Source organism: Lissotriton helveticus, chromosome 1_2, assembly GCF_964261635.1.
Source record: "Lissotriton helveticus chromosome 1_2, aLisHel1.1, whole genome shotgun sequence".
NCBI lineage: Eukaryota > Metazoa > Chordata > Amphibia > Caudata > Salamandridae > Lissotriton > Lissotriton helveticus.
This window is the reverse complement of record NC_136058.1, coordinates 353,451,765-353,478,511: the sequence shown is the minus strand read 5'-3', so window position 1 is coordinate 353,478,511 and position 26,747 is coordinate 353,451,765. Positions and strand designations below refer to the sequence as shown.

The window sequence follows — 26,747 nt, the reverse complement described above, 5'->3', positions numbered from 1 at the left end:
CTGAAACTCACACACTGCCTTTGCAGGCTGCATGTCTTGGTGCAAAACAAAGTGAAGAGTCGACATGGCACACATCCCTGAGTGCCATGCCCCCAAACCACTGCCCTGGCATACATCAGCCAACACCTCTAGCTGGGTGCCCTATACCAGTGGTGAGGGTACAGGTGCATGAGCCCTGTACCCCTACAGTACCCAGGTCCATTCCTGTGCACTGTAAGTGCAGTGCTGCCATTAAGAGTATATGGTGCTGGGAGTTTGTCATTACGAACTCCTAAGCACCGTAATGGCTACACTGAAGACTTTGAAGTTTGGTATCAAACTTCTGAGCACATTAAATGCACACTGATGCCAGTGTGGGATTTAATGTAAAATGAACAACAGAGGGCATCTTAGAGATGCCCCCTGAACCTCGACCATCTCCTAGTGACCTGACTGAGTGGCTGCTTAGGCTTCCGCCACCATACATCATTCTGGACCCCTGGGTCGAGAGCTTGCTGCTCTCGGGGGCCAGAAACAATGCACATCCTGGGACAAGGTGCCAAGCTTCCTGTCCCAGGATGGGCAGGGTTCACAAAGGAGAAGTTTCAAAGGCATGCCGCCTTTGTGAGCCTCTCCAGACCAATTGCTGCTTTCAGCAACTGGTTCCCACTGGTTCTACCCCCCACTTTGGGCGGGAGAACCGGTGTGAAAAACAAGTGAGGAAGAGAGGTGTGCCTACCTCTGCCAACTCCACCGCTAAGGCAGGGGAGGAAAGGTGAAGCAGAACCTAGAGTACCCACCATCTTGAGGATAGTGGCAGCCAGCCAACCAGGGACAGGCTCCTGCCCCCCTCCCACTGGAGAGTGGCAGAATAGGGAGTGTATCCACCCCAGCGAAGGGAACTATTGGTCCCTGCCACTTACCTACCTATAACGCCCCTAGAAGTAGTATTCCTTTCTCAGGTTCAGAACCACAAGAAAAGAAGAGAAGAAGGATGAGAAGCCGTGCAGAGCTAACAAGAGGACGACGACCACTGACTTGGCCTCAGCCCTACAGGCCTGTCTCCCCTCAAACCTGCTCCTGCGAAAACCCGGCATATTCAGCAGCCAGCAACCTCACAAACCCCAGAGGACCTGCCTGCCTTCAGTTTCAAGACTGTTCCTCCTGTGAACACCGGACGTGTTTAAACTGCAGCTTCTGGTGCCAGCCAGAAATCGCAAATCCAGCCCACTCTGCACCCACCGAATCCGTCCCGAGCTCGAGTGGAAAAACACCAAGAGGAGGTCCCCCACGGCAATCCTGACCTCATATCCGATGACCCCTGGCCTGTCTCAAGCCACCAACTGAAGCCTGAAGCCTCAATCCAGAGGACCACCCCTACTGCAACCAGAACGGGTAAGTAAATCTGACGTCCAAGGCACCCATTGCCCGACGCCCCACGGCCTTGTGTGCCCAATCCAGTGGTGCCCAACCAACTCTCAACATCCCAACTTACCCCTCATAGTGGTGGTCGCTCCAGGAAGATCCTCGTCCCCGAGCCTGCAGTGTTTCTTTGTTCCAGAGATTCTCCATTGGAAACAACAGGGCACCCGACCTCAAAACAGCACCCTGCACCCGGCCGCACTAGTGTCGCTGGGGGTGCACCGTTGGTCCCGAACTTGCCCTAAGCTAAAACGTAGGTGCTTTGCTCCCACAGCCTCATGGCCTGCTTGCCAACAGCCATCAACCGGAGCACCCCTATCCTCTTTAGGATACCATTGGGCCTCAACACTCTGTACCCGGCCACCCTAGTTCCACTGAGGGTGCAATCACAGTGCATCACTGACCCTGGGGGACCCCTGAGTCTAGCCCCAGAACCTTAACTCCCACAGTAATTCACGTACCTGCAAACTGATAACCTGTTTTTCTTCCATAGACTAACATTGACAATTCTCTTTCGAAAAAACGACTTAGTGTGGAGTTTTGAAAAATTGAAATAATCTTTAGAAATCGTAACAATAACCTAAACACATTTTCTCAACTGTTTTCAGGACAAGTCCCAGTGCTGAATATAGGCATCAAGCAGTGAGTTAGAAAAAGTATTGCAAAAGTTTCTTACTTGCAATTATTGAATGCCCATTCATTCAAATGTACTATACCTGCAAAGTGTTGCAATCTGCTTCCTTAAACTGTAAGCAAAACCAGTATAAGTTTTACTGCAATTTTGAACTGTGTTCACACAAGTAATTTATTACTGCAAAGTATTTTTAAGCTTACCTGTACCAGGTTTGTTTGATTCTACAAATAAAACAACCGTATATTTTTCATACAAGAACAATTGGCCTAGAGTTCAGTTCTTGAGTGTGTGAATTCATTTGCTGACCGAGTTGGGTACATCAAATGCTTAACACTGTCCTCTGATACTGCTTTATTGCTCGACCAAGCTACTACTTTAGAGAGTAAGGTTCTATCTAACTTTAACCTCTGTCTACCTCTGGGGGCTCTTGGACTCTATACACACTGTACCGTACTTTGGTGCAGTATGTATAGAGACAGTTTTTACAAATGACACCAGTTGGGTTCCAAGGACTATATGATGCACCCACCTTTCTAACCACAGATGTGTTCTCCCTCTTCACAGACAGATAATTCCTCTCCAGAAGTGATGCCGAACGAGATCAGAAGTGAACCTCTGAAACGGATGATGGTTGGCATGCGGTTTGAAGTCTTCCTCTTCGTCCTTCTCTGGGGTAAGGTGGCGGGTGTGTAGGGTAAACTTAACAGGTTGCTTTTTGAATACTAACTTCAAGGGTGAAATGTAAAAACAGCAAGAGATACTTAGAGCATTGTGAGTACTGTTGCATTCCTCTTTACATAATATAACTACCTCAAATGGATCTGTGCAGAATGATACCTCTCATTAAACACAACACACAGTTATACTCAAAACACTGCACATTTCAGCCTTGTGTCTGTGCTGACAGGCAGATTTCATTGGTACCTCTGCGATTGGTTCCCATTTTTAAGCCAATATGTTGACGTATTCAGAATAATTTACCCCAATTTACCTGGCAGTTTGTAACTATAAGAAGTAGTAAGTAGACTTGTATATATGTATGTATAAATATGATATGTGTAACTTGTGAATCTCGCCTTAGCCAGGGGAGCACATACAGGGTCAAAAGCAAGGTTATCGACAACAAGTTATTTCAGAGGTAGCTAGTTTGTGGACCATTATTGCATTGTGTTCCTTAAAGAGTTGCATCTTCAGCTCCTTCCTGAATTTATAGTAACATAACATTACAGCGCGGGGACACGCCGGGAGGCGTCACCAGGCGCTTTATAAACCCCTTTAATAATAATAATAATTTGGGCTGCCTTGGCAGATACATTGATGATTCAATAGAACTCTCTAGAATTTGTGTATTAACCAACTGAGCTACATTGCTGGCTTGACTGTTATATTTTTATACTTATTCTGAATATCTCTCTACATTTTGGACAGTTTTTGGATTAAATAGTCAAAATAAGAGTTGGAGACTTGCCGATAAATCACTGTGTGTTGGCTGATGAGGGGATCTGTCTTTCAATATCAGCAGTGGGTGATCTCTCTTGGTGCTGCTGCTGTGACCAGGGTTCTAAGCTCGCCGTAGGCTCTGCTCGTTTTTAGGCTATGATAATTATGCTTTGATAATTGTGCTGTGTTTCACCTCTGTATTGTGCCCGGTTTTTGTTGATCTACATTTGTAGTGTTCTTCATTTTGTCCCCCCATTGTTTCCCCCTTTTTGCCTTCTGTTTTACCCCTCGCTGCTCTTGCCCATTCCCAGTTCCCGCCGCTGCGTCCCCTGCATCACCGTCCCCCTCGTCATCCATTGACCTCTCCGTTCTCGCCTCCCAGCTGCACCTCCCCATATATGGTGGCCACAGCTTGGCCGAAGGCGCACCTAAGGCAAGCCCATTTGCGCCTGTCTGCTCCTAGACCGCGCCCATGCCGCGGACATGCCAAAAACTGGAGAATTACTGGCTCCGCAAATGAACACCGGACAGCTACGCAGCCCACAAGAAAACCACACGCAGACACCATCAACTCATCAGAGCCGCCAATAGGGCCTCATTGAAAGACCATCTAGATGACAATGCACACAACAGCAAAGAGCTCTTCAAAATCGTGAATGAACTCTCCAACCCCAGCTCTAACACCAACGACATCCCGCCCTCACAAGATCTGTGCGACTCGCTGGCCACCTTCTTCCACCGCAAGATCACAGACATCCACAACAGCTTCAACGCCACGACCACCCCGGCAACCACAGCCCCCACGACCACCACCTGCACCAACAGCCTTCTCTCCTGGACCAGCATCAACGACGTGGACACCAGTGAGATCATGAACACCATCCCTCCGGATCTCCGTTAGACCCATGCCCTCACCACATCTTCACAAAGCCTGCACAGCTATCGCACCCCATCTCTGGAAAGTAATCAACATCTCCTTCAAGGCAGCAAACTTCCCGGAAAGCTGGAAGCACGCCAAGATCAACGCCCTCCTCAAGAAACCCGAGGCGGACCCCAAGGACCTCAAGAACTTCCAACGCATCTCCCTGCTCCCGTTCCAGGAGAAGGTCACTGAGAAAATCGTTAACAAACAACTGACCCGCTACTTCGAGGAAAACAGCATCCTGGACCCTTCCCAGTCTGGGTTCCGCAGCAACTACAGCACCGAAACCGCCCTCATTGCCACCACCGATCACATCAGGACCCTGCTTGACAACGGAGAAACAGCGGCCCTCATACTCCTGGACCTGTCAGCCGCCTTCGACACGGTCTGCCACCGCACACTACAAACACGCCTACACGACGCCGGGATCCAAGAGAAGTTCTTGGACTGCACCACATCCTTCCTCTCTGTCAGAACTCAGAGCGTCCGCCTCCCCCCCTTTCGCTCCAAAGCCACTGGTATCATCTGTGGCGTACCCCAGGGATCTTCCCTGAGCCCGACGTTGTTCAACATCTACATGGTACCCCTCGACCACGTAGCCCGACAGCACGACCTCAACATCATCTCCTATGCCGACAACATCCAGCCGAACCTCTCCCTCACCAAACACCATCACACCGCCAAAGCCATACTCCACGTAGGAATGAAGGCCATCACCGAATGGATGAGGAACAACCGACTTAATCTGAACTCGAACAAGACGGAGGTCCTCATACTCGGCTCCACCCCTTCATCATGGGACAACTCCTGATGGCCGACAACACTAGGAACAGCCCCGACACCCACCGACCACTCACGCAACCTGGGGGTCATCCTTGACTCCACCCTCTCCACAACTAAGCAGGCCAACACCGTCTCCTCATCCTGCTTCAACACCCTCCGAATGCTCCGCAGGATCTTCAAGTGGATCACCACCGAGACGAGAAGAACAGTCACCCAGGCCATCGTCACCAGCAGGCTGGACTACAGAAACGCCCTCTACGCAGGAACTTCAGTCAAGCTCCTGAGATGACTGCAACGCATCTATCACGCCTCGGCATGTCTGATCCTCGACATCCCCCGCCACAGCCACATCTCACCACACCTGAGAGACCTGCACTGGCTCCCCATCAACAAGAGGATAACCTACAAGCTCCTCATCCACGCACACAAAGCTCTCCACAACACCGCCCTGCATACCTCAACAGACGACTCAGCTTCTACACCCCCACCCGCCAGCTACGCTCCAGCGGCCTCGCCTTCGCCACAGTCCCCCGTATCCAAAGCGTTGAGCCCAGTATAGTTTCTCCCGGTCCCTGTTGCTTTTTTTAGGTTGTTATGTATTGCGGTCAAAAGCGCCCTGAGACCTGCCGGTGAATTGGCGCTATATAAACCAACAATAACAATAACAAAGAACGACCGCCGGCGGCAGATCCTTCTCCCACCTCGCCGCCAAGACCTGGAACACGCTCCCCACCAACCTACGGCAGACCCAAGATCTACTGGCCTTCAGAAGACCCCTCAAGACCTGGCTCTTCAATCAGTAGCAGCACCCCCCCCCCCCCCAGCGCCTTGAGACCCTCACGGGTATGTAGCACGCTTCACAAGTGTATTGATTGATTGATTGGTGCTGTGCTTTGGACAGTAACCTTGACCTGGGATTCACCACCAGCCCAGTGACAAGTACATTGATGCTTCTTGTCAACTCCAATCAGGTATCAGCAGGTTATCATGTTTTTTCCTCGAGCATGTTGCAGCTGTGGACATACTATTTCCAGGCATTGTCTACACAGGCATATTATTTCCAGGTAGTGTCTCCACAGACTCATTATTTCCAGGTAATGTCTCTCCAGACTCACTATTTCCAGGCACTGTCTCTGCAGTCTCAGTATTTCCAGGCACTGTCTCTGCAGAGACAGTGCCTAGAAATAATGAATGTGCAGACACAGTGCTTGGAAATAGCGAGTCTACAGAGAATGTGTGGAGATAATGAGCCTGCAGAGACAGTCAGGTAGAAATAAAGTTCCCTTGGTGGAAAATTGAGTTTAAAAACTGGATCTATGTATTCCAAACACAAACTGAAGCCCATGTGTTAGAACTTTTATACTATATTAAGTAGAACTGTACCAGTTGTAAAGTTAGTATTAAAAAAATATAGTTTTATTAAAAAGCACAATACAACACAATTAAAAATAGACATAGAACTGTCTATACTCATAATACAAATTCATATACCATATACATATATATGTCACATACACTTAATACATACCTATTTCATTTGAGGACAAAACTTATGCAGAACAAAAATGCAGGATTACACTTATTAAAAAGACAAAAAAACTATATAACCTGAGCCTACATTCTATACTCCAATACACAATTAACAGAGAGACAAAAACAGACAGACAGTACATTTTGTCATTAGGTAACACACCCGTTTTTAAATTTCCAATAGCTTGTCCTAGATACAATCTAATCGTTCTATATCTATAGAAGAAGCTGTTCCCACGGATTGTGTTGGGTAGAGCGTTGACACGTTTCGATGGTTCTATTGAATAAATGTATCTTTATCAAGACCCAGAATATGTCTCTCTTATTTTGGGCTGCAGAGACAGTGCCTGGAAATGGTAAGTCTGCAGTAACAGAACCTGGAATTAATTAATTCCAGGTCATTAATTAATTAATTAATCATGTCTCTGCAGACTCATTATCTCCACACATTCTCTGTAGACTCGCTATTTCCAGGCACTGTCTCTGCAGATTCATTATTTCCGAACACTGTCTCCACAGACTCGTTATTTCTAGGCACTGTCTTCATAGACTCATTATTTCCAGGGACTGTCTTGAGAGACTTTTATTTCCAAGGACTTGTTCTGTAGACTAATTATTTCCATGCTCTGTTGCTACATACTCATTATTTCCGAACACTGTCTCCACTGACTCATTATTTTCAGGCACTGTCAATGTAGACTTATTATTTCCAGGCATGTTCTCTGTACACTCACTATTTCCATGCACTGTTTTCTCAGACTCATCCTTTCCAGGCTCTGACACTGCAAACTCACTATTTCCAGGCTCTGTCTCTACACCCTCATTATTTCCACGCACTGTCTCTGCAAACTCAGTATTACCAGGCATCTCCTCAACAGACTCACTATTTCCAGGCATTGTTAATGCAGACTTACTAGTTTCAGGCACTGTCTCTGCAGACTCATTATTTCCAAGCACTGTCTCTGAAGACTCATTATTTTCAGACAATTTCTCTTCGGAATCTTTGTTTTTAGGCTCAATTTTAAAAGACTCATCATTTTCTGGCTCTGTCACTACAGACTCATTATTTCCAGGCAATGTCTCTTCAGAGTCATTATTTCCCTCTACAGCCTCATAATTTTCAGGTAGTCTCTGCAGGCTCATTATTTCCAGGCCCTGTTTTCACAGCCTCATTATTTCCAGGCCCTGTGCCTGCATACTCATTATTTCCGAGCACTGTCTCTGCAGACTCATAATTTACTAGCACTGTCTCCAAGTACTTATTATTTCCAGGCACAGCTCTGTAGACTCATTATTTCCAGGCACTGTCTCTACAGACTCATTATGTTCAGGCATGGTCCCTGCAAACTCATTATTTCCAGGCACTGTCAATGCAGACACGCTATTTCCAGAGGCTCACTATTTCCAGGCACTGTCTTCGCAGACCCATTTGTCCAGGCCCTGTCTCTATTAACTAATTATTTCCAAACACCTTCTCTGCAGGCTCAATATTTACAGGCACTGTTTCTCCAGACAACTCAGTTTCACTGTCTCCTCAGACTTATTATTTCCATGCACCATCTCTGCAGACTCATTATTTCAAGACATTTTCTCTTCAGACTCATTATTTCCAGGCACAGTCCCTGCAGACCCATTATTTCAGAGCACTGTCTCCACTTGCTCATTATTTCCAGGTACTGCATCTGCAGGCTTTTTATGTAAATGTAATTTGCACTTGTATAGTGCCTATCACCCAGGGGTCTCTAAGCGCTGTACGAATACCACTGTGGAACCTTTCCTGGCCTGTTCCTGTGAGGTGTAAACTCCTGGGCACCCCCAAGGTGAAGCCAGGCATCCTAGCATTGGTGTGGAGATTAGGCAAGCTATTGCCCAGAGTTGCAGAGTGGAACCCATGATTAGAGTAGGCACCGAGGCGAGAATTATCAGGTCCGAGGACATTGAGCCCAAGACCCTGCCACAACGGGGATTGAACCCTGGTCCAAGACCAGACCTCTGCCTCAGGGTCTGCCGCTCTAATTGGTGAGCCACACTTCTCCACATTTCTGGGCACTTTCTTTGCAGACTAATTATTTCCAGGCACTGTCTCTACAGACTCATTTCCAGGCACAGTCTCTGCAGACTCACTATTTTCAGACATTTTCTTTGCAGACTCATTATTTCCAGGCACTGTCTTCTCAGACTCAGTCTTTACAGACTCTGTCTATGCAGACTATTTCTAGACACTGTCCTTATAGGCTCATTATTTCCAGGCACAGTCTCTGATGACTCAATAGTTCCAGGCACTTCATTTCCAGGCACTGTCTCATGATACTCATCTTTTCCAAGCACTGCCTCCACAGACTCATTATTTCCAGGCTCTGTCACTGCAGGCTCACTATTTCCAGGCACTGTTTTCGCAGACTCGATATCTCCAGGTACTGTCTCTTCATACATCATTCTTTCGATGTACCATCTCTGCATTCTCATTATCTCCATGTACCGCCTCTGCAGGAAATTATTTCCAGGCACCATTCCTCTAGACTCATTAGTTTCACTGTCTCCTCAGACTCATTATTTCCAGGCACGGTCTCTGCAGACTCATTATTTCAAGGCATTTTCTCTTCTGATTCCATATTTCTGGGCACTGTCTCCACGTACTCATTATTTCCAGGTTCTGTCACTGCAGACTCATTATTTACGGAGACTGTCTCCAGGTACTCATTATTTCCAAGTCCTGTCTCTACGGACTCATTATTTCAAGGTACCGTCTCTCCAGACTCCTTATTTCCAGGCCCTGTTTCCACAGGCTCACTATTTCCGGCTCTGTCACAGCAGGCTCATTACTACCACGCACTGTCTCTGCAGACTCATTATTCCCAGGTACTGTCTCTACAGACTCATTAGTTCCAGGAAATGTCTCTGCATCTCATTTTTTCCAGGCACTCTCTTTGCAGACTCATAATTTCCCAGGCACTGTCTCCACGTACTCACTATTTCCAGGCTCTGTCACTGCAAGCCTATTTTTTCCAGGCACTGTCTCTGCAGGGTCATTATTCCCAGGTACTGTCTCTACAGACTCATTTTTTCCAGGCAATGTCTCTGCAGTCACATTAAATCCAGGTACTGCCTCTGCAGTATTTTTATTTCTGGGCACTTTCTTTGCAGACTCATTATTTCTTGGTATGGTCTCTGCAGACTCCCTATTTCCAGGCACTGTCTCTGCAGACTCAATATTTCCAGGCACTGTCTCTACAGACTCATTTCCAGGCACTGTCTCTGCAGACTCCCTATTTCCAGGCAGTGTCTCTGCAGACTCCCTATTTCCAGGCACTGTCTCTGCAGACTCATTTCCAGGCACTGTGTTCTCAGACTCATGCTATATAGACACTGTCTTTGCAGACTCATTATTTCCAGACACTGTCCTTACAGGCTTATTATTTCCAGGCACTGTCTCCGATGACTCATTATTTCTTGGCACATTCTCTACAGACTCACTATTCCCAGGCACTGCCTCGACAGACTCATTATTTCCAGGCACTGTCACTGCATACTCATTATTTATAGGCACTGTTTTTACAGACTCGCTATTTTCAGGTACACTCTCCACAGACATCATTATTTCCATGTACCATCTCTGTATTCTCATTATCTCCATGTACCGCCTCTGCCAGATCATTATTTCCAGGCAATGTCTCTGACGTCACACTATATCCAGGTACTGCCTCTGCAGTATTTTTAATTCTGGGCACTTTCTTTGCAGACTCATTATTTCTTGGTATGGTCTCTGCAGACTCCCTATTTCCAGGCAGTGTCTCTGCAGACTCAATATTTCCAGGCACTGTCTCTGCAGACTCATTTCCAGGCACTGTGTTCTCAGACTCATGCTTTATAGATACTGTCTTTGCAGACTTATTATTTCCAGACACTGTCCTTACAGGCTTATTATTTCCAGGCACTGTCTCCGATGACTCATTATTTCTTGGCACATTCTCTACAGACTCACTATTCCCAGGCACTGCCTCTACAGACTCATTATTTCCAGGCACTGTCGCTGCAGACTCACTATTTATAGGCACTGTTTTTGCAGACTCTCTATTTTCAGGTACACTCTCCACAGACATCATTATTTCCATGTACCATCTCTGCAAGCTCATTGTTTCTGGGCACTGTGTCTGCAGATTGCTTATTGCATTGCTTTAGGTTCCTCTTCAGAACTTCCTATGGATGCGACACAATAGCGGCAACATTGAGTCTGTTGTCTTGCTACACTGTGTTGAGTGAAGGGTTAGTAAATCTGGCCTTTGTATTTTTTCATTTGTTTCATTTTATGACGTTATGTACACAGTGCCTCATGGCTGAATGCATCTAGGTTACCAACCAAGCAAAAATCCCAGTGGAGGCGGCAGGAAGTAAACATATTTATGAGAGCCTTGCGTCACTTTTGCACCACGTGAAGTGGGACATGCAGGGCTCTAAATCAGATCAATGAAGACAGGCAAAGCCGCCCAACTTGGCTTAAAGTGGGCTCATAAATCTTGAGTAAGGCAGGGCAGCGAAAATCGCTGCGTCGCCTTTCTCTGTGAACTGCATGCATTCCATAGGTGTTCCGGTGGGTGTTTCTATGCAACATCCATGGATTTTGACGCAGCCTGAGATTTACAAAACCATTTCCACCTGGCAAGCGCCAAATCCTTACCTCTCCCGAGGTGAGGCGTAACGCAGAGAAATGACTTTATTTCTCTTCATTTTTTTATCTTTCTTTGTGCGCTGGATTCTGCAGCACAAATAGAAAAAGAAAACTCCTCTTAAAATTGTTTCTGTCCAGGGAGGTAGCCCTTTATCCACAAAAATAATCCTGCCAACACCACAGGCACCCTAGCACCATGATGCAAGGATGTCTGACTTGGTGCTAGGCAGCGGAAACAGTGCCAGCGCCGGGAGAAAAGACAGGAATGCACTGCATTTCATCAATACGGTGCATTCTTGCCCTTTTACTTTGGCATAGGGCAGCTCAGCATGGAGATTTGCTATGCTCTCCTATGTTGAAATCCCATAAATGAGGGTCAAAAAAGGAGGAAAAGAAGCGCCAGCACAAGGAGAGGACAGAAAGAAACCACATTGCTTAACCCGTTCGCTGAGGGTGTTGGTCACCGGCCGTCGCGAGCACTACCTCTGTAGTGCTGAGCAAGTCCGTTGGGTCACACGGCCTCGCCCACCTAACAGAACATTCCGCACTGGCACGGAACATTCGAAGCAGTTAAGGTGTTCAAGAGTGGTGGATTCCTGCGTAGGCCAGCACAGCAAGATGCTTTGCCCTACGCCGAAACCCATAAATGAGGGTCCTAGTTTCTGCCCTGGACATGGGTTCTAATCCCAGATCTGGAATGAAACTTTTGTGATTTTTTTACAAGTCACCTGATTTCGGTCTGCCGAAAACTGTAAAATCTTTGTGAAATGCAAAGTGATTGAACAGTTCAAGGAGTAAGTCTTGGACTGAAATTAGAAATTACACTCATTGCTTTGATGTTCTGTATAAAACAATGAATCTAATGAGTTTATTTCCATTATTGTGTGTACATCGGATGTGACACAGGCTAATTTCAGATGTAGAAACCCCATTTTCCTGCAAAATGGAGAAGGCCTTGGTGTTGGGAAGGGTTAGGGCACGCCATGGCAGAACACTGGTAGCAAATCAGACTGTGAGATCAAAGTCTGTTCATCTGAACTGCACATTTTTCTTACCGTGCAGAATGTACTCACCAGGTTAACCTATTTCCTCTCTCTCCCTAGCGACAGAAGCCTCATCACAGGTATCTGCCTCCTTTCAATCAACAGAGACCCCTGACCCTGGCGTGACCCCGGAAGCAGTCACCTTAGTATTAACACCTGCAGTGTCCACTGAAAACCTACAAACCATCAATGCAACTACACCAGAACCTGCAAACGTAACAGAACCTCCAGGAACAGATGTATATACAGCAGGTACGCAGCCCTAACTGGTAACTCATCTGTGGTGGAGACCATGAAACTAGTACAGTGTACAAACAAACATAAACGCCATTTAGGCAATAAGCACATTTACTCTAAAGCAGCACTCTAATACATGCAATGCTCAATTTACAGGAATCCCTGATTACTAATGGACAGAGTAGACTTACTGTGTGAAATTCCACTAAACCATATCACCACAGGCCCCTTGCTCCCCCACTTAGGTTTCCCCACAGAATATTGTGCAAATAACTGCACTGTAGTTTCATGTTCACAAATGTATTTCCCATTTCAAGGGGGCTAACTCATAGTAAGAGCAATTCTATATGAAGATTCCGGTCACTGGGAATTTTCGCATGAATTCTGACTAAATCGTAATCGGGCCGCAATGGTTCAACCCAAATCTCGCTCTCATTCTAAGAAAGCATCCTCCATCATGGATATCTTTGAGCTATGTGAGAGGGAACGTTTCATTTGTCTAACCGACAATTTCCCAATACCAAGATAACGCAATATCAAACAGCCAATCACGCAGCGCAGCATAGCGCGGCAAGTAAAGTTGCTGTGCTGCATTGCTTGACAACACTTGACAGCACAACAATGCTATATCTACTATAATGTGGCATTGTTCTGCTCGCCTTCTGCGCTGTCGCCAACACAGGCATCCCTGGCGCCATGGTGCAAGAGTCTCTGGGGTATAATTACAAGAGGATATCACCTCCAGAATGTGACTTTTAGCAACATCCTGGTGGCGCTGTGCCCCTCCCTATATCTACAAAGCGCCGTTAAACCACTTTTTGTGGCTTAACACCGCCTTGTTAATACAGCCCCTCTACATGCACCCGCTGCGTGAAAGGGGCATGCAATGGGTGTTGCTGTGGGCATTCCACCTCCAAACTTATTGCTTTTTGAGGCTGCCTCAGATTTACAACGGTGTGTAAATCCGAGGCAGGATCAATCGTTAGAATGGTGAAACGAGGAGAAATCATTTTATTTTACCCTCTTCTTGTTTTTTCTATGTGTGTGCTGGATTCTGTAGCCCATACAGAAAGAGCAAAATGCCATTAATGGTTGTGTATGTGCAGGAAGGTGTCCATTTCTGTACATAAACAATTATTAAATAATGACGATTTGCTTCATCAATATGTGCTGCATGCTGCAGCACACATAGAAGGAACAAATCACCATTAGTGATTATTTATGTGTAGGAAGGGACGCCTTCCTGCACATAAACAATAATTTCTTGCAGGGCAGGCACCCTTGCACTATTGTTCAAGGGTGCCTGCATTGGTGCAAGGCAGCTAAATTTAGCACCAGTGTTAGGGAAAATACAGGGATGCACCGTTCTCTTGTGAGTACGGTGCATCCCTGACTTTCTTAAATTTTGTGCTACTCCGCACATATTTTCTCATACATACGCTCCTCTGTGTTGTGCATGGTTTTTGTGCAACAAGGAGTCCTTTCCAGTACAAAACATATGTTTCCCAACCTAAAGAAGGAGAAATTAAAACAGGTTAGAGAGGAGCAAGTCCTGCTCCCATCTCTCTGGAACTGTCTTCCTCTCTCCAGCAGGAACACCCATATCCGCCTGCTCTTCAGGAAACCCCTAGTTCTCCCCGCTCCCTTTGATAGGCGGGTAGTGTACTCTCTGGGACTGTTGCTGGGGCAGCTATGCGATTTACAAACCTCATAACAGTGAGACAGATTTAGAATATTTTAGAGGAAACTCAGGTCTTACTGTACATAATATAGCCTCCTCATATGGAATACTGCAGAAGAAAAAATCTCATAAAAAACACTGCGTGCACAGTTCTTCTCAGCACCCTAAGGATTTCAGCTATGTATATCCATTCTTTTCATGGTGATTTAAAAAGACATGATTACCCCAAAATGTAGACATATTCTGACTTTCTTGTCCTAATTTAGATGTCATGCCAGTGATATAGCTGGGTTAGTTTATTAATACACAAGCCATAATAACCTGTATGTGACTAGACTTGTATGTATGTAACTAGATTTGCATTTGGTTATGTAAGAGGTATTTGTAAAACATTAATCTAGCCAGTTTTGAGTGCTTTATAGAGTCAAAGACAAAGATACATTCAGACAGTGACTGTAGGTGACAGTGGGTTCTGAGAATGGAGCAGGACTTTCAGTCAGTCCTTGTGTAGTGTTTTTTACAGAAGTGAGTCTTCTGCTCTTTCCTAACTTGGAGCCAGACTGAGATAGCCCTGATGGATACAGGGACAGTGCTCCAAGCTCTGGGTGCACAGATGATGAAGACCTGTGGGCTTATTTTTATTTTTTGCACTTTTTTATTTCCATTTTGATGGGGTGCTGGATGTTAATGTGCCAAGAGTCACCAACGATGGTGAGCTGGTCACCCAGGTAGGCAGAAGTGCCAGTACTGAGATGCATCTGGTGCTGTCTGACAAAGGGGCCCAGTGGAGTTCCCAAAATGAATTTCATAATATATTATTTTAAGCCATGGATGAGACGTGCTGCTGCATGTTGAATACGCTTACGGGGTGCCAATGTGGACTCTGCGAGGCCCTGGAGCAGGGCATTACCACCATCCTATTGCAAGAGTGCAAAGGCCTTAACAACAGTTCTGAAAAATCTTTCTATAAAAACGGTTTTGCTTCCTTCAGTAGAGTGAGCTGGTGCTAGGCCATCTTAATTTTCTTTGCAATATATATTGAGATTGTGTTTAGTGTTCAGGGTGAATCTGCATGATTGGGGTTTGAATCAGTGTAGGTTCATGTCAATAGGTCAAGTTTGGGGCATTTGTTGCTTGTTGCTCTTGGCGAACAGTAGGAATTATGTCTTGGTTTAGTTATGCGTCAGGCAGGTGCTAGGCATTTGGATCTATTTGATTTACTGGTAAGTCCCTAGTACAGTGCACTGTGTGTGCCCAGGGCCTGTTAATCAAATGCTACTAGTAGGTACTGATTGTTCCACCAACATGAGAAGCCCTTCAAATCTGTATCAGGCCTACCACTGCAGAGTATGTGTGTGCAGCATTAAACTACCATATTGACCTGGCAAGTTCACCTACTTACCAGGCCCAAACCTTCTCTTTTATTACATGTCAAACACCTCCAAAACAGGCCCTAGGTAGCCCCATGGGCAGGGTGCTGTGTTCTTAAAAGGTAGGACATGTACTTGTGAGTTTTACATGTCCTGGTAGTGAACAACTGCCAAATTTAATTTTCACTAGAGCAAGTCTCTAGTGAATCTATCTCTCCCAGAGGTTATCATTGAAGCTGCCTTGGCACATCTTAAACGTGTGTCTTCTAATTGGGAGCAGATAGAAAATGGGGATTGATGTTTCTGCACTCACAAATTAAAAACAAATCTTTTAGTGAAGTAGCTTTTTAAATTGCAGGTCTGAAGATGCTACTTTTATAAAGTTGGCATTTTCTTACTTTAACCCTTCTGGGCCTCTTCCAGTGTGTGAATAGAAATCTAGATCAGGATGATAGCTGGACCTTATGAATTCACTCTAGGCAGTCACACACAAAGGGCACTGGGGTGTTCACTGCATATCCCGATGGCCCATCACCAGGTTTCTGAGCCTTCCTGAGCTAGAATTGTGGGAGGAGCTAACATTTGCACTTGACTAGGGCTGTGCTTGTCCCCACAAAAAGTGTTGTATACACCCTGTAATGTTTCTGGAGCCAGGAAGGGCAGGATCTTGTGCACAATAAAGATCTTTCTTTGAAGTTTCACTACTTCAAAGGCTAAAACTACCATAAGTACTGAAACTCTGAAACCATATACTCAGAACACTTCTGGACAGAGGATATTCTGCCAGGAAGAAGAGCTATTGTGCTGCCAGGAGGGACTGCCACTTGCTGCCTTCTTTGCTGTTTTGGCCTGCTGCCTGATGCGTCTGTCCGGGTAGTGAGAGGACTGGACTTTGCTCTCTACATCCTGCTTTCTAAAGTTTATCCAAGGGCTATCAAAGTCTTAACCTGCAGATCCAGGGCTCCCCTGCTAAAAGAGCCCTATGCTGGCAAGTGGTGCCAAATCCAGTTCTGGACCCTTGGAATACAGTTTTTGCGCTGAAAGAAGAAACCAATGCATCAACTCCAAGTGTCAGTTCGGAACCGGCGCCTCCCTGCTAAATTGATGCATTGCAGCTGTCTGCACCGAAGCGGTGGACACTGCTCACCAAGAGGACAATTCAATGAACTTTGTTTTTTCCACACTGCCCCGACTTTGCAGACACAGTGTCTTTGAAGAACTGCCGCTATGTGAGTCTCAAGCGCCACCTCAACAAAATCGGTGACACACCGCTCCGAAGCAGCGCCTGTCCTGTGTGGCTTTCAACCGACACATTGCCTTCAGCTCAGCCATTCGACATTGACACCAAATAATTGATGCAGCGTGCTTCTGACATCGACATATCTTCAACATCACTTCCCCATGAGAAATGAGGCTCACACAAGCAAGCAACGCATTAACTCCTCTGCGCATCGTCCCTGACCAGGAAAGTTCAACAACTCTGCACTGCCTTAAGAAACTGACACATCACCTGCATCCGCGATGCCTCACCTCCTCTGAGCTATGCTTCGTCTTTGATTTCTGACACAGTCAAGCTACTGTATCAGGGCCTGCCTGACTTTTGTAGCTGGCCCGCACTGAATCAAGGTCATACTAAATTTGTGCACTTGTCCCAGTCAATTGCAACCAGATAGCCCCAGTTGAAGCTATTCTTTTCTAAGAGCTATAACTTTATTTAATATTGAAAAAATCATATCTTGACTTGTGTAGGTTGGAGTTTTGTTTTTTGATCTTGTTGTACTCAGATAACCAGTGGCTATTGGCTTTCGGTTGTTTTGGTCATGCTTTATTTAATAATGAAAGCTAATCAATTCATTACTGTATGAAGTGTTGCACAAATACTTTACACATAGCCTGACTGCTCGGTACCAATCTATACGAGGGTGAACACAGGTAAACCTTTAGGGCCCGATTCACAGAATGAACTTAAGACTCAATCCTAAACTTACTACTATTTTGGTATTCACAGAATGAACTTACTACTTTTGGTATTCACAGAAGTTAGGAATTTGTCTTAAGTTTGTCTTAAAACCGTCTTAAGACAGACTTAAGACAAAATCCTAACTTCTGTGAATACCAAAAGTAGTAAGTGCATTCTGTGAATACCAAAATAGTAGTAAGTTTAGGATTGAGTCTTAAGTTCATTCTGTGAATCGGGCCCTTAGTGTGTACTAAACTTACCCTAACAAGAGTAGTGGCTCCTGCTTGTACAGGGTACATACTCCTACACCCAGGAACCCCATTTCTAACAAAAGTTTGATAGTATAATCAGTGAAGGATAATGCCAGTAAACCTCATTTGAGAGTTTAGGTTGTGTGGGGCAGTGGGAATATGGATGACTGTGTCAAATGTAGCTAAGAGGTCCAGCAATATCATGAGACAGTGTTCACCTTCATCAGTGGTCCAACGCCATCCTCTAGGATATCTGGTGTTGCTATATATGTGTTCCAACGTTATCTGAAGCCAAATTAGTGGTGTTGCTGTAATTGTTGGTGTTGATGTGGTCTTGCACACTCAATGATATTGTCCATGTAGAGTAGATGAGAGATGAACCACTAGTTGGCAAGGCTATGAGGGTCCATTGTGGACTTCTTCAGGGGTGGAAGGATCTTCCCAGTCTTTATAACCTGTAGATTTCCATATCTTGTCTTTCCCTCTTTTACTCTCTTCCTTTCCACAATCAGCCATGGTTTAACAACTGCAGGACACTCTATGGCTTTTAAATTATTAACACTGAACTCCCCCTGAGTGAAAAATGCTCTTCTTCACAGCTTTGCATCCTCTCTCTCCCTCTCTCCTCTCCATGTCCTTCCCCCAGATGTTTAAAAAAATGTTTTATCCCTGTCTCCCCGACCTGAAATCTATTATCTTTTGAATCCACAATATGACTTAAGAACTTACACCACATCTATCTTAGCTGCAGCAAGGTTCCTATCTATTGGAAATCAGGAGACATTATCAACACCTTCAGTTCCATTCACACAAACTCCTGATGAACAGATCTGTATGAGCAAGTTGGATTGCTTCAACAACTTACTCAAGCGTCTCTCTGTGAGTTCCAGGGGACCTGACCCCTTTGCACCAGATAATCTCGATGCAGCCATCGGGTGAGTAGTCCGAATTCTTATTTCCCACAAAGAATTGTCCACCAGGGTCCTCTTAGGAACTTTATTTTTGAAAGAGATGCTACCAAGTACGTATAATCAAATAAAGTAGCAATATGCTTATTAACAATAAGGGGCCCATTAGGATGGCGGGCGGATTGCCCCCGCCAGGCTGGTGGTAGCCACCGCCAGCCTGGCGGGGGCAATCCGCCCGCCATCTGCACCTAAATTCCCCCCGCCATATTAGGATGGCGGTAGGACCGCGGCTGACGGAAAAACGGTCCGCCGCTTTTCCGCTCAGGTCGCCTTGCGGCCGGGGCGGAAATGGTTTAAAAGGGTGGTGGTATCTATGAGACACCGCCAGCCCTATTAGCATGGGCAAAGCCGCCACGGAAAGGCATGCAGAGACACCCTGTGGGGGCCCGTTGTGGGCCCCCAGGGACTCCAGGGGATGGGGGGTGCACATTTCGCTGTTTATAAAGTGATTGTGCTTCAGGGAAAGTAAGAAAAGTATTGTTTGAGTAAAGTGGGTAACTCAAAGTAGACCTTTGTCTCGGCAAGCCTTCCAACAAATGGGTTTATTGTTGATTATCCCAAATCGAAGAGTTGAGAAATCGGTCATTGTCTGAGAGGTGTGAAATCAGAATGGAGTGAAATAATTTATGGATAGTGTTATGCATAGGCGAAGATTAATTTTTTGTCTTTTGAGTAAATGTAAGAGATTCTCTGAGAAGGGAAAAGAAGGGAAAGAGGAAGGAGAGTTCGATGTATTTCCACATTGGAGAAGAATCTGAAGGTCAATGATTTAAACATTTAGAAAGCTGTTTAAGAAGAAATGCATTAAGGTAAGTTTGAAAATCAGGGAAGTTTACTCCAACATGCGATTTATTGCGTTTAAGCATGACAAGGGACATACATGTTTTTTTTTATTCCACAAAGAGGTATATAAAATAGGATATATTTTTGGGAACAAATATGAGGGAAAACTGGGAGGAATAGTGGAAATAATTTAGAACATAACAGGAGCGAGCATCATTTTGATAGTAAGAAGTCTACCCCACCAAGATAGATATAGCGGGTGCCACTTAGAGATAGAATTAAATAGTATGGATAGTGTGGACAGAACTTGAGTCATGTTTAATAGTAAAGTCTGCTTGAAAGAGGAAGCAAACCGGAGACCTAAATATTTTATTTTTGGGAGTTCCATGAAAAATTTGTGGAAATACAGTTTTGCTTAAAACATAAATTAATAAGAGGTAGGATTTCACATTTATCTTGATTCAGTTTATAACCACAAATTCAAGAGAAAGCATTGACCTTTACAGTGAAAGCTGGAATAGAATATTCTGGCTTAGATACATATTGTAAGATATCATCTGCATTGACACTCATTTTAATATGAATTTTATTATGTTGAAACCATATATGTTAGGATTTTGTTTAATTCTACCAATAAAAGTCTCTAATGCAAGAGGACATCCTTGGTAGACACCTCGCTGTAAAGAAAAATAATTAGAAATGGAACCTTTAGAAAAAATAGAAGCTTTGAGTTATGTGTTTAACAAAAAAATATGAGATAAAGTTGGTTCCGAAACCAAACCAGGATAATGTATGGAAAAAAACGACCAATCCATGCGGTCAAAAGATTTTTCCGCATCTAATGAAATAGCTGTAAGTGTATGAGAATATTTGTTGGATTTTTGCAGCACATTAAAGAAAGTTCTGATGTTAACAGAGATGTTCCTTCTCTTAATGAAACCGGATTGTTCTTTACGAATAATAGAGTGTAAGAGGAGTTCTCGTCTAAGTGCAATTATTTTGGCAAATATTTTACAATCAGAGTTGACTAATGATATTGATTTATAGTCTTTCCAAAAATGAGGGTCTCCTTCTTCTTTAGGGACCAGGCAGATAAGAGCATCCTGAAAGGTACCACTGGAGGCATTAGAGGAAATGAATTGTGAGAACAAAGAATGGAGATGTGGTAGAAGGGATTTGGGGAAGTGGGAGTAAAATTCTACAGGGAATCCATACGGACCAGGTGCTGTCCCTGTTTTGAGGAGTTTTAATGCATGGGAAATATCTTTTACAGAAATATCACTTTCAAATGGCAAAAAATCAGTGTCAGTGGGAATTTTTTTTTGTATCGAGGCAAGATAACATTGTATGTCAATGGAGCCCTGGGGTGTTTTTAGGGGTATAAAGAGAGGTATAGTATTTTCTGATTTCCTCCAAAATTCTAAATCTTTAGTCACTGGAGATGAGTCAAGACCTGGCTCTTCGAGCAGTAGCGGCACCCCCTCCCCTCAGCGCCATGAGACCCTCACGGGTAAGTAGCGCGCTTTACAAGTACTCTGATTGATTGAGTCAGAAATTAAGACATAGTCAATATTAGTACGGTCTTTCTTGATCTTAAGATACGAGGGAAGGACCTTGCCAGCTTTGTTTTGGCCTCCATCATAATAAGCACTACCTCTGAGAAGAGAAGAGTTGGCCTTTTCTGTAGATAATGTATTATATTTAAATTTTTCTATAATGAGATTATTTAGATCAGCTTTAGAATTAGTGGTTGTATAAGAGTGTTTCTAGTAGTTTAATATTTTTAAGAATTTCGAGTGCTTTTTGGGAGGTTTGTGTTTTTATTTGGCAACATAGGAAATAATAAAGTCTCTGGTTGAAGCTTTAATGGTGTCCTATACAATGGAGAAAGGCAGAACAGAGGATGTGTTACAATTAAAGAATTACAAAATAAATATATCAAAACAGGGGAAGTAAACGTTTGGTCGTCAGTTAACAAAGAGGTATTGAAGCCCATCTTTTGTTAGTGACATTAACTGGGAGTAACTCTAAATCTAAAATTACTGGAGCATGGTCAGAAATCAATATAGAACCAATATCTAAGTGCAGTATATGTTGTGTTAATGCTTTAGAAACTAATAAATAGTATATGCGTGACTGAGAGAAGTGAGTGGGTGATAAAAGTGTATTCATAGAGTTGTGGGTCACAAAATCTACCGGAATCAACAAGAGATCTTTGGAAAATTAGGGTGGTAAATGTTGATGCATTGGAGAAGAAATAAAATGTGTTTTAGATGTACGGTCAATGTATGGATTAACAACTAAGTTACAATCACCACCGAAAAACATATGGTGTAGAAATAGACATCAAAAGAGTGGAAATATGTGGCCAAAAATGACCATCAGGTTTAGTAGAGCATATACATAAAACAAGGATATAGGTATATCATTAACCTTAATGTGAACTATTAACCAACATCCTTCATCATCTGAATCTTGAGAAAGAAAGGAAACGTTACGTTTTTTATGAAAAAAGAATCCCATTTATTTTACTTGTACCTGGAGAGCAACAGACATTCCCCACCCACTGTTGTTTAAGTTTTTAAACCCCTGAAGCAATTAAGTAGGTTTCTTGTAAGAGCGCAATATCTGATTTATGATTAGATAAATGAGTAAGAACTCTTTGTCCTTTTGTAGGCATACCCAAACCTTTAACATTCCAGGAAACAACACGTAATGTCATTTATCAACCACATAAAGTAAAAACTGTACGAGATTACATCAATCATAGATGAAATAAGAAAAATGCAATACTTAGAGAAATAAAAAGCAAAGCACTCCAACAGAAATAAGACACCATATGAAATGGAAGATAATGAACCAGAAGGAAATAAGAAGAGAAGGAAAGTTAAGAGGAAAAAAGAAAGAAAAAAGAAGAGGGAAGAAAAAAGATAGAGAAGATAGATAGATGAAACACACCAAACACTTAAACATGGGTGACGGGTGTTGCGACCACCGAGAGAAGACGGAACAGCCAGTCAAAAAACTCCGGGAGAGACCACGAGGAGGGTACTATTTCAGATGGACTATACAACAATGGGTGGGGCAGGGACAAGGCACCCGGTAGGAAGAGTCATATGGAAAAGAAATAAGTTAATCAGGACATATCATAGAAACATTGTAAAATTATTATTGTGTTTAGCAAAAGAGAAAACATTATCAAGTAGAGAATGATCTTGTTGAAGTAGAACTGGATCTTCCTATGTAGTTGTTTTATTCTTATAAGTCGACCTAAAGAGACAAGAATGGCTGAGACCAAATCAGGCATTCAGATTACGTAAAGCTGGTTGCATGGCTAAGAAACTTTTCTGCTTGTCTGCCGTCACTTAAACATAGTCTTGCAAGAAAAATAACTGGGAGCCTTGCCATGCTATTCGACGTTTGAATTTGACTGCGTGTAGGACCTTCAGCAAATCATTGTATTATAAAAAGTAAAGTGTTATGCATCTTGGTTTGTGCTGGGAAGATAAAGTATGAGGAGCGTGACCAAGTCTGTGTGCTCTTTGTATGTTTAATAGTAGGAATTCCGGAAACTCGAGGGCTGTGGTAAAAACGATTGAAAAAAGGATATGGGGCATGAGCTCATATCTCATCCAAAAGCAATTCTAAGTATGCTGGTTGTGGAGATGTGGTTGGCGAAGTAGGGTATTTTTTAATTCTCTTAGTAGGTTACAACACAGAAGATGGAGTCAATTTAGAAGCATTTTTCCCATTTGGCAGAGATGAGTGAGAAACAGGAGTAGAAGTAAACAAGGGCACAATGGTTGTTGTTTCAGTAAGGTGGAGAAGTGCGGTTTGCTCTGTATCTTCCATGTCACTTTGCAATACGGAAAAAGGATTTGAGATTGGTATTGTAGTGAATGTGGGACGTGGAGTAGGAATAGAAGTTGAAGCAGCGCCTCTACCAGATTCGATTCTCCCCATAGACATGGTTGTCACAATAACAAAAGAGCAGTTTCTGTATAGCAGTTTAATAAAATTGTGCAAAAACATTGACCTTTAGGCAGCAAACTTGAAAGAAAAAACATACAGTCAAAATGTTCTCATGTATAGTTGAACACATTAATTTTAGTTTCGCAATGTGATTCAAGATGGCACCGCGTACAACAGTGGGTGCATTCATTTTACAGAGAAAATTATGATATTTGAAGTTCCAGAACAAACTACATTTTTGGAAGAGGAAACTTCAACAATTATGGGTGAATACACAGCCAATAGAAACAGAGGTGTGTTTTACATTGTTTCTCTTCAGGTATAAAGGAGAGTGCAGTGGAGCCGATACTGCACCAAGAATGTGAGCAATTCAAAATGCTGGCTGCAAATCCAGTCACTGAGACACGCCTCACTTTTCAGGTTGAATAAGCGATATCGGCGGCTTTCCGCAGGCCGTGCCGAGCATCAATATAGTCCAGTGGAGCTCATATTTGAAATTCTTGGGTTGTAAGAAGTGCCGAGGTGCAAAAACAGAATACCTTAGGCCTCAATGTGGAGCAGCGTCAACCAGCCGCCATCTTTTTTGGTGCCAGACCGCGCCCCCCAGTGTTCAGGTTCATCATGCTCGACCTTGATGAGCTCCTCAGAAGTGACTAAGGACCAACACCTACAACACCAGGCTCTCCTTCCAAACAAATCTATCCACAAATGCTTATCAGCCGATATCACTTGTCCCACTGGGACCTACAAACCAGTGATCATTGAGGGCCCCCACATTCCATAACCACAGCCTCTGACCAGGTACAGCCTCTGTGGTTGTCCACCTTGGCCTTTGCCTGCTCTAAATATTTGCATGTAGATAGAAATGTCCACTGCGACCAATCAAAAGTTTTCATTTTACGGCATGCGTTTGGTGTGTTATCTACATTTGAGTCATGCCACTGGAACACACTTTGCCTTTTTTAAACACCATATATCAAATTGCTTTACATGGTGTTACCTGAGTGGAGCCTGGACGTTCCCATTTACCCATGCATATGGGCAATTGCATGCCTGTGTAAATCTCGACTAGCATTTTGTGTCATGGCTTCACCAAAAAGTGGTCCAATCATAACTTGAAATGTTAATAAATCCGACTGTTTGTTCCTACATAATTAAATTCAGTAGTGTATTCCTACCATAGTTTGAGATCTGCGCATTGTTGTCTCCTGACCACACCAAAAATTAGACTTGCTATATTAGCATGAGCATCTTGCTTTTTGTATAGCTTTCAAAACATATCTGTTGGTGTCAAAAGTCTATGATGTTTATTCCCTTTTCGGGGTTTAATCTACCCACTGAATCTGCAGCTGTGTGACTTGCCTTTGTCTGGTTCAGGTAGCTTCACTGGATTAGTGCCAGTATAGCTTTTGAGATCTTTGTCTGCACTTTAGAAATGCTGCTTTTTCATTCGTTCATTCCTGGCCAGGATCTCCCTGCGTTCACTGTAATCCCCACTGAGGGAGTAGCTAGAAAAATAAAATACCTCCCATCGTATGGCGAAACAATATATTTGTCTTTGAGTAAGGGAATCGTAGGATCTCAACCTTTCCCAGGAAGGTGCGTAGAAGTGTTTCCTCCAAGGAATGTTTTCTTCACTCCTTTTACATAATTTTTCTCTATTTCTGTTATTCTTTCCATTTTTCTTTTTTTCCTTACAATGTCCTTTTCCACCTGCTACCTTTTTCCTTCCTTCCCTCTTTCTTTCTTTGTATTTTTCATTCCATTGATCTTTTTTGTGCTCTCACTCCATTAGTCGCTCACATTTTGTATACAACTTATTTCATTTATCTTTCTCTTTGTAACCATGCTCGGCTCTTTTTCCACCTCTTGACATTAACCCAATAGATGTATAATGGCATCTTCTTTCTTGCAGTGATGTTAATTAATTTATGTGTCTGTCTTCTGATCTGTCAGTAGAGCCATAAAGAACAATAAAATCTGACAAGTGTCACCCTCGCTCGAGCTGGTGTAGTGGGTGGTCTACTATGTCTTTGACCCCCAGTGTGGCAGCTGAAGAGGAAGCAGGTGACTTTGCTGAGGTGGTTATAATAGTTGCTGTATATTTGACCAGTAGACAGACTTGCTGCGTACTCACCTTGGGGATGGCCCTATCCAATAATAATCCAAATGTAAGCTCTGTTCTAATGCATCACAGTGCCTTTCTTCAGGGAAAAGGAGCTGAAAATGAATAATGTAACATTGAGCAAGAAAACCGTGAACAAGATACTTGCCGTTGCCAGTAAGTATTTATAGTTAGGACATATTTTCCATAGGTACAGCATTTTTTGATTTGCCAATAACTTTGGCGCCGGTAGACGAATCTTTGAAAAAGTTTCAAACCTCATGCGGCGGTCACGTCAGCTGTTTTTTTGAAAGTTTTGGAACATTTCGGAGTGATCCGTCAAGCTGGGGCTGAGCAAAAGGGTGGTCCCAAAACTCTTTTTCTCCATGTTATTTTCCATAGGAAATTTTGACGCAGCTATAACCCGAACTGCTGAACGGAAATACACCAAATTTGGCAGAAAGGTAGCTCTTGGTCCAGAAAGCACTCTTTTTGTTAACTAGTGTAAATCTGTTCAGTAGTTCCTGAGAAATGTAATGATTTCTCTGATATACAACTGTGGCCATGATGGATCCGCAATTTTTGCCGATCTCATGCCTGAGATCTGACTGGCTGCTAACACTTCAAACCAGGAAGTGTTGGACGCCATCTTGTGACTAGGTTGAACAGAGTCACTGGAAAAAATATTCAGAAAAAGAAAAGGGGGCAGGATAGAAACATCCTGACTACTAGGCCTGTTCAGGGGGACCTCTGTATATATCTATATATTATTCCAATGTGCCCTTGCGCATAGAAGTGCACTCAACTTCCCCCAGCCATACTGGCAGTAAAATGGCAGCCTGCTTCCTGCGATTCAATTTTTATAAAGCCAACGCATTTCAGGGCAAGCAGCCCCTTCTTCATGGGCTCAACAGTAACACTTGAAACGCTGATTGCTCTTTCCGGTACATATTTATTTCCGGCATTTAAATATCCACTGTCCGCCCCCAGTGGCTATTTGCA

General features: G+C 43.8%; 1 protein-coding gene across 2 annotated transcripts in view; it reads left to right on the top strand.

Moving 5' to 3' along the window:
* Nucleotides 1–26,747, top strand: part of LOC144804633 (uncharacterized) — a 303,027-nt gene that overhangs the window by 8,411 nt on the left and 267,869 nt on the right. For both annotated transcript variants that reach the window (XM_078671922.1, XM_078671921.1), the window contains exons 2-3: nucleotides 2,600–2,708; nucleotides 12,480–12,671. In XM_078671922.1, coding sequence (XP_078528048.1) covers nucleotides 2,624–2,708; nucleotides 12,480–12,671 — 277 coding nt within the window. In that variant the 5' untranslated portion in view covers nucleotides 2,600–2,623. The remainder of the gene's footprint in view (nucleotides 1–2,599; nucleotides 2,709–12,479; nucleotides 12,672–26,747) is intronic.